Below are 9,088 nucleotides of genomic sequence, written 5' to 3'. Positions count from 1 at the left end.
TCTTTTCACCAAAAATGTTTAATGCTTGTTATCTTATGTAAATCAAATCCAGTGCTTCCAAAAAAAAAAAAAATCACTATTAATAGATTGGGCAGATGTTTTGTTAAGGAACAATCTCACTTCAGTTCTTACTGGACATTGTCTGTTTGCATGTGTGAAGAGCTATCCTCGCCTTTGACTGGTGAAGTTTCTTTAGCTGTAGCTCAAAGCTGCTCCGATGTAATACTGTTCACTCAGTTCAATCGTAGGTACCTAGCCTGTGAGAATGAATGATGAAGGCAATCATGTTGTGTATTTCACCATGAGTGTGAAAATCACAAAGAGCTATGGTTATTTATTTTAATACATCTCTCTGAATGCAATATGGGGCAGAGGTTGTTTTTTTTTTTGTTTGAGACAGGGGGCGGTGTAGTTCTCCCTGAGTATGATTATTGCACTCGACCGTGGAAATATATTTCCATAAATGACTGTTATAAATAAACTGCTATGAAGAAGAGTAAGTCTTTATCACCTCGTCTTTTTCTCTGTCATTAATTTGTGAATCTTTGGTTTATCAGCAAGTATTGGAAAACGACTGGAGGTACTTCACGGCCATACACAAAGCTGGTCTGATGATGAACACTTGTTCTTTTTGTGGAAGGACAAAATCACACACTGTAATCTTTTTAATAGCTCTGCGGGTTACCAGTAAATGTTGCTTAATCCCACTTTGTGACCCCCTGCAGTGAAGTGTTGGGCTTTTGACACAAAAGGAAGCAGCATATAAACCTTGGAAAATGCTCAGCAGCAGCAGCATCGGCTTCCACAAAGGACAGCAGCCAAGAACAAATCAGAGAAGCAGCTTGCCTTATGCACAGAAGGTAAAAACTTCACTGATGTGATGCATAAATCTGGGCATGTGTAATCTAAAATTGAGGACTATGACAGTATTTGGGGTTAGATTAGGAAAAATAAGAAGATTACTGACCTGCTTATATGTGTAATATAAAGCTTTTTCCCTCCTCAGAATGGCTATGCAAACCCTGGCACTGTGGTTGCTGCTTCTGGGCTCAGTGGTGCCACAGGTCTGCTGTCAGCACTGGTCATATGGACTGAGCCCAGGAGGGAAAAGGGAACTGGACAGCCTTTCAGACACACTGGACAATGTAAGCATGGCTCCTCACACTTCATCTTCAGCATTTTATTCTCTACATATTCATGGTTATGTTTCCCCCCCCTTCAGGTAGTTGAGGGGTTTCCACATGTGGACACACCTTGCAGTGTTTTGGGTTGTGTTGAGGAATCGCCTTTCGCCAAAATCTACAGAATGAAAGGATTTCTTGTAAGTTTCGCTCATCTGTAATTCTGTGTTCGGTCAATCGATCAGTCAATAATGTCAATTATTCAAATTAGTCAAACCACCAGACGCTTTACCAGATATTTCTATTAAATGTTGATTGTATTTTCACATATTTAATGTTATTCTTTTTCTCTTTTAGGGCAGTGTGACCAACAGGGAGAATGAACACAAAAATTATGAAAAATGATGATTATTTGATTCTACAATAAATAATCATATTGGCATATCTACATTGTTTTCTGTACTACTTTTAATGATTATGATAGAATCCATTTTTATTCCACAGTGCCTTATGCTTTTCTCTGTTTTTGTGACTATTTCTTGCTCTAAAGGATTACAGAGACATTTCATTTGAATAATTATTGACACTTTTCTATGAACTCCTTATTTGTTTATTGTATAACAAACATGAATTTGATTGAATTTATATCCCAGTAGTTTCTAAATTCCTGATGGCATGTAATACAACAGATTTATACAAATGTAAGAGTGAAGTTGTGTCTTATGGGCAAAAGTTGTGTAAACGTAAGGTTAAACATCAGTTTACTGTGTTATGTTGAACATTGCCTGTTTGCATATGTTTAGTGATGCAGTGTTTGGGTGATATTGTAGTGTCAGCCGCTTGGCGGCGCTGTTCAGACAGTGGGTAGAGTTTTGAGGGGAGAGAAGGGGAGAAAGAGAATGAGAAGTGTGTGATGACTGGACTGAGCTGTGTTTGTTGAAGGTGACTAAAGTTATGAGGAGAACCCAGAACGTATTGGACTGATTTATTCCCTCACTCACACCCACGTCGCTTACACTGGTGGCAGCGGTGGGATTTCCTTCTGTGGAATATAGTCCTTTGGGATTCTGCTCAACTTTTTGAGTCCCTAAAGCTATAGGCTAACGATGGCTACGCTAACCGCTAGCTTAGCTTTAGCTTTCAGTACAGTTAGTCAGCTAGTCGTTACCAAGTCCGTTTTTTTTTGTTTTGTTAGCTTCAAGTGAGTTTAGAAACCGTGTTTCGGTCATCTAACTCCGTCCGAGGGCTAAAGAAAAAAATAATAAAAGAGACGAAGGAAACTCATCATGTCTGACGAGGAAGCATTTTCCACCGGTGAGCAGCGAGCCAGCACAAGCACGAGGGGGGCCTCAGCGCCAGGTGTGCCGCCATCTAGCAGAACACAGGGAGCGCCCAGGGGCATTCCCTTACCGCCACCATTTCACAACGATGGCCGTGAGTCTTTTCAACTATGGGCTCGCCGCTATGAGGTAATTCAAGAGGCCCGTTACAAGGACAGTGGTGTGGACATGAATACAGTATTAGCAGCTGAGTTACCCACTAGACTACCACCAGAACTGTTCATTGTATGGGATAATCTGCCCCGGGAAACTCAGGACTCTTTATACTGAAGCAAAGAAGCACTTGCAGACAGCTTTTGGCCAAAAGGATGTAATTGCATCATTTCAGACATTCCCTAATGCCCGGCATAGACTACCTAATGAAGCAATGGAAGTTTATGCTGCAGACGTATGCAGGCTTGTCAAAGAAGCTTTCCCAGATTTTGAGCACAATGCTTCCGAGTATATGAAAATGTCTCGCTTCATTGCTGGTCTGGATCAGGAACTTCAAGTCAAATGTCATGAAAGAGGGGTGAAAACTTTCACTGAGGCTTTTCAAGTCGCCTCCCAAGCTGAACGGGCTCGCCAAGCAGCTAGATTAGTAATGCCAGTGTCCTCACCAAATGTTACCATCAGAGATATTGGCACAATGCTGTCAGTAAATTCAGTATGTGAAAATGACATTGAACTCGGGAAAACAGTTCAGAACCTCACTGCTACTGTTAAAGACTTAAGTAAGAATATGGATGCACTGAGACTGAAGCTGGATGAGCGAAGCAGGGAGCACCGCCGTGACAGGCACATGCATGTGCGTCCTCAAAGATCTCCCTCACCTTATGGGAGAAGCCCAGATAGGGATGCAAATAGATGGAGCTCAGGCTACAGACATTCCCCCTCCAGATACTCACGTTCCAATCATTCCCCAGAACACTATTCTCCTCAGAGGACTCGCCACCATCAAGATCACACCCGCAGGGAGCCTGACAGGTACCGACAACCTTACAGAGATACTCACTACTCAGACCATGCCTTTAGCCCTTATGAGGAAAAGAGAGGGAGGCAACCCTCTCCCAGTAGACCCTACTATGACTCTCACCGCCGAAACCCGAGTCCCTATGCCAAGCATGTTTCATTCCAAGAGTATGGGGACCAAGGCCAAACACGACAACCAAAGGACTGGGACAGTCAGTATCCCACTAAGAGTGGTTACAAAGATCATGGCAGATTTCCACAGGGAAACGGCCGTTAGCTGATGATGCGGGGTGTTCATCAGCTACTTCTCTGGAAGCCCCAGACATCTGCCTCACTGAAATAACAGACTGCATCAGTACACCACCAACCCCTAGTGGTACTACAGATATGACAATCCCCCTGACTGAAAGTGTGAACATTGAAGCCACTGTAAGTAAAGACTTCACCTCCTATGTAAGTGGAATTGTTGAGGGCACTAATACGCACATCATGCTAGATACCGGTTCCACTATTTCGTTCATCAGTGAGGAAACCAAAATGTCACTTCCTTCCCTAGCAAAAAGACCCATTAAAAAGAAGTTTATCATGTCACAAGCAGTGACTGGCCAAACTTTGGATACATTGGGTATGATAGACATCACCTTTAAACTAGGGTCTCAAACTCTGCAACATGAAGTGCAAGTCATCAGAAATGACAGTCAAGGCTTTATATTAGGTTTTGACTTTCTCAAGCCTCACTGTGTGATTCTGGATATGGGGAGAGGACTGTGCTATCTGGGTGATGATGTCCTGCCCCTACTCAGGAAGAGTGACCTGGCACCTGCTAGTTGTAGACAAGGTACAAAACACGCCAATGCTGACTCTATGTCCCGTCGTCCCTTCACAGCTGAAGGCACCACCCCTATGGTTACAGCCAATCAGGTGAGGTGTGTTTCCATTCACACTCAAACAGACCCAATAGAGTCATCCATGTGCACTCCAGCCACTGAGCTGGCACCCTGCTCAGAGACTTTACCCACTGCTTCGACTGCTATGGATTTAATATCACTCGTGCAGTCTGCTTCACCAGATACTGCAGCTGTAACGGTGGACAGTTCACTCCTGAATATTGACAGGCAGTATTTCCTCCAAGCTCAAAAAGCTGATCCTGAGTTGCAAATAGTCAGGAGCTGGGTGTTGACTGACCATAGGCCACCATTCTCAAACATTAAAGCAACCTCACCTGAAATGAGACAGTACTGGAGAGAGTTTCCCAAACTCACCCTTGTTGATGGTCTTTTGTGTCGCAAAGTCAGACCTCCACCAGGTGACCCTGTTTTACAGATTGTAGTTCCTAGTAACTTGCAGAAGGAAGTGTTTCAAACTTTACATGGACATTCACTCTCGGGACACTTCAGTTCACAAAAAACATTACAAGGGGCACAGATCAGATGCTTTTGGCCTCACATGACACGTGACATAACTCAGTGGTGTCTTGAATGCACAGCCTGTGAAGCACGGCGACCACAGACACCACACCAACAGGCCCCTATGCAAAACATAGTCACATCCAGGCCTTTTGAGAAAATTGCAGCAGACCTGACGGAACTGCCACTCACACGCCGTGGTAATCGGTATGTACTTGTTGTAATGGACTATTTTACTAAGTACCTCAACTTGTATGCACTTCCTGATCAACGGGCAACCACTGTGGCTAAATGTTTGTTTGAAGATTATATTAGCCACCATGGTGTGCCTCAAAGTTTGCACACTGACCAAGGCCGTCAGTTCAACTCAGATCTTGTCAAAGAACTGTGCAACCATCGGGAATACATAAAACGAGGACATCACCTTATCATGCTATGTCAGATGGCATGGTGGAACGAGCAAACAGGACCATCAAGGATCAGTTAGCAAAATATCTGTATACCAGAGGAGGTGAATGGGATGACCATCTACGGCAGGTTGAATTTGCATACAACACGACTGTTCACTCCTCCGCAAAACGCACTCCTTTCTTCCTGGCCCATGGCAGAGTGGCCCACCTGCCTGCAGATCTCCTCCTTGGAGACTCACCAGGACTTTCAAACGCCACACCAGGTACTCCAAGTGAATATGCCAATTCGGTATTACTGAAACTGTGTGCTGCTTTTCACTCTGTTGCACATAACATTGAGGCAGCAGGTGCTCAACAAAAGCACTACTATGATCGTCGGATGAAACACACAGCCTATGAGCCAGGTGACTTAGTGTGGGTTGACCTTCCTGCCCTTGCTAGACAAAAACTGTCACCTAAGTGGACCGGCCCTTTTAAAGTTCTACGACGGCTTGACTCAGGCACAGGTGACATTGGAGTAGACTATGAACTTCTGGATCAACGGGACCCTAGAGCTAAACCTAAGGTCATTCACTACAATCGCCTGAAACCTTATCGTTCAGCCTGGTCAGCTGACAGACATCCAGTTCCACCCTCACCTTCAGAACTGACTGTACCAGCAAACGGCCCAGGTCCCCCACTGCTCACTGCACTCTCAGGCTCCAGACCTTATGTATACAGGCACCCAAATAAGCCCGGGTGCTCTGTGACTGCGCCTAGGGATCAGACAAATGTTTGCCCTCTGCCCCAGAGTGCTACTAGCACCACAACACAGGTGGGAGACAATGTTGCCACAGGACATTCCAGTGAACTGTCTCCGGCAGTTCAGCCTTTCACGGGAGTAAGGACTAAGTCAGGTCGTTGTGTACGTCCCCCAGTGCGTTACAGGACTGTTGAATGAACTGTGGTCTGTGTCATATGCTTGATTGAGAAGTACAAGTTAAAAAAAAAAAAAACACTGAGATGTTATAGGCAAACACAAGGAAAAAAAAATGTATCCTGTTCTTTGTTGTTGTTTTGCCAACGTCATCTGTTTATATTGTTGTTAAGCATAAAGTAGTGACAATTTCATTACACCTATTTGGAAGCGAGGACGCTTCTTGCGTAAGGGGTGGACGATGTGTAAGAGTGAAGTTGTGTCTTATGGGCAAAAGTTGTGTAAACGTAAGGTTAAACATCAGTTTACTGTGTTTTGTTGAACATTGCCTGTTTGCATATGTTTAGTGATGCAGTGTTTGGGTGATATTGTAGTGTCAGCCGCTTGGCGGCGCTGTTCAGACAGTGGGTAGAGTTTTGAGGGGAGAGAAGGGGAGAAAGAGAATGAGAAGTGTGTGATGACTGGACTGAGCTGTGTTTGTTGAAGGTGACTAAAGTTATGAGGAGAACCCAGAACGTATTGGACTGATTTATTCCCTCACTCACACCCACGTCGCTTACACAAACAATACTTAGGTTTGGCCAAGAATCAAGTCTACAGCATCCAAAATGTCAAATATAAACACAATACAGTGGCTTTCAGGTGATGCTTTATGCAAACATAACAACGTGGACTGCATGAGTGTAAAATGATGAACTGTAGAACAAACAGCCTGAGTCTTTTATTCAGGATAGTTGATAATAATCTTATGTACATCATTGTTTTGTCAAAATTACTGCCCATAAGCAAGAAGACTAGAGTGTTTTATAGTGCATTTGAAAGTTATGCAGTGTGTCAGCAATAGTTTGGTGTTTCAACTAAAAATAGTTTACTGTGCATAGTCTTAATTTTCTAAAATTACAAAGTTTTTGTGTACACAAACCAAAAATGACAACCAGCAACAGAGAAAAATGTCAAATGATAATATAAAGATTTTTTTTAATGATTTTATGTAAAAAGAAGCATTTTTATGCATGTTGCAGTCAAACAGACTGGACAGAAATGTGTCTTGAGCCTAAAATGTCACACAAACACATGAGCTCATTATGTGGCTTTCGTTTTCTGGGGCTTGAACATGTCTGTCTCGACTTTAGAGTCAAGACTTGACTACTTGTGACTTGTTCAACAATGTCATGTTCCCACTTCTGCTTCAAACAGCAGCACAATAAGAGTTTTATTTGTTTTCTGACAGTAAAATGTTTTAAAAGCAGCATTTTCTGTGCTGTGAGACGGAATGTGTGTCACCAGAATATCATAATGAGCATTCTAATATATGCGAATTCTAGAACTACCAGCACATTATCATAATGTAAAAATTCTACACAGTCCACTCAGTCTCACTCAGATCTTGAACTGAAAGGCAGTTTTTTTTCAGTGGGAATATATCTTCAAATCTTCAGTCATCTGTTTCTTCATATTCGATGGGATCTTTGTTGGGTTGATACACATGGAGAGTAGACACAGCGGGAGAAGCATGGTAAGATTTTCTCATTTGAAGATGGCAAACCTTTAGGCAAACATTGACTGTAATTTAGGATTGCACTTATCTGGGACAGCTTACTTTTTCTCTCATGTCTTTGTATTTGCCTCAGGTTTCAACAAATTAATTAAATGTTGTCTTTTTCTGGAAAGCAATTAGATTTTCATACAGTTTGATAACTAAAGTTAATGCCTCACTCAAAAAAATAATGTCAGTCTGTGTAAGAATCTGCTCCCAACCAACCCCCAAATACCCCAAAATACACTTTATTGCATATTTTAATTGATATGCATTAAATACAGGATTGATTTCATGATTGAAACAGGGTTTCTCTCCAGTTTGTGACACATGTTTATTGTGTGCACTGTGACATTTAATTAAATCTCAGGATCCTAAAACAGATCCTCTTTTTCTGCTGCTGTTGACCCATTGACTGAAAGTATACTGCGTAACCACCAATGTTTGTGTGAAAAGCCTAATTCATATTAGTTTAAATCATGTAATTTACTCATCTTATTTCTATTCCTACTTATTTTCTATTATTATCTTATTTCACATGTATATTCTTTCATCTCAACCGTATAAAAATTGCACTGTAATTGATCTAGATTTCCCAACATTCACCACTGACAGGAAAAGGTGTGGTGGTGTGGTGTTACTGTTTGCAGTATTTAAATAAAAAACACACACACACAAAATGCGATAATGTTACATAAACTATAAATCTATGGAAGATTTTAGTAGGTTATTCATGAAATGCAGTGGACTAAACATATGTTTTAGTTTGCTAGATGAGTTCAGTGGTGGAGATCACACACTGAAGTACTGTAGTGAAGTACTGTACTTCAGCATCTCTATTTTATGCTACTTTATACTTCCACTCCACTATAATAGAAAATGTTATATTCTTACTCCACTATATAAAATATATTATGTACAATACATTAAACCACCCAACAGTATATAAAATAGTTAAAATTAGATCCACCTTGACCAGCAACATTAAAATGCTGCATGTTACATGTATGAGTACTTTTACTTTTCATACTTAAAGTAGCCTATATTTTTCTAATATGACTTACTAATTAATACAGGACTTTTACTTGTACTGGTGTACAGTATTCTTATTTTATTGCAGTATTGCTACTTTTACTTGAGTTAAGGATCAGGAAATACTTCCTCCACAAGTGAATGGACTGAAACACATGTTACTCAAACATGACAATACAATGTTTGTTTCTTCATATTCACACAAAATTCAAAAGTTATGTGAATTAAGATAATAATCAGTGAAGTAAAGATAAATCTAAAGTCTAAATCTAATATTGATTCCTGGCTCTGTATCTCTGTCTTTTTTTTATTTTTTAACACTTCCTGTATATTTCTGTCTTTTTGGCATTTATAGGAGAGTCCAGGGTGGTGATG

General features: G+C 41.3%; 1 protein-coding gene across 1 annotated transcript; it reads left to right on the top strand.

Moving 5' to 3' along the window:
- Positions 1–729: 729 nt before the first annotated feature.
- Positions 730–1,526, top strand: LOC121903456 (progonadoliberin-1-like). The gene is made up of 4 exons (XM_042420478.1): positions 730–860; positions 1,007–1,145; positions 1,223–1,321; positions 1,479–1,526. The coding sequence occupies exons 1-4, from the start codon at positions 850–852 to the stop codon at positions 1,524–1,526; spliced, it is 297 nt and encodes a 98-aa protein (XP_042276412.1). The 5' UTR covers positions 730–849.
- Positions 1,527–9,088: the final 7,562 nt, after the last annotated feature.

The sequence above is a fragment of the Thunnus maccoyii genome, chromosome 9 (genome assembly GCF_910596095.1).
Source record: "Thunnus maccoyii chromosome 9, fThuMac1.1, whole genome shotgun sequence".
Classification (NCBI taxonomy): domain Eukaryota; kingdom Metazoa; phylum Chordata; class Actinopteri; order Scombriformes; family Scombridae; genus Thunnus; species Thunnus maccoyii.
Note: the sequence above shows the minus strand (reverse complement) of the source record. Positions and strands in the feature narration are given on the sequence as shown.

Bases quoted from the DNA above. Each gene is read 5' to 3' on its own strand.
- LOC121903456 (XM_042420478.1), top strand. The intron at 1,146-1,222 runs GTAAGCATGGCT...CCCCCCCTTCAG, and splicing joins TTTCAGACACACTGGACAAT to GTAGTTGAGGGGTTTCCACA. The intron at 1,322-1,478 runs GTAAGTTTCGCT...TTTCTCTTTTAG, and splicing joins ACAGAATGAAAGGATTTCTT to GGCAGTGTGACCAACAGGGA.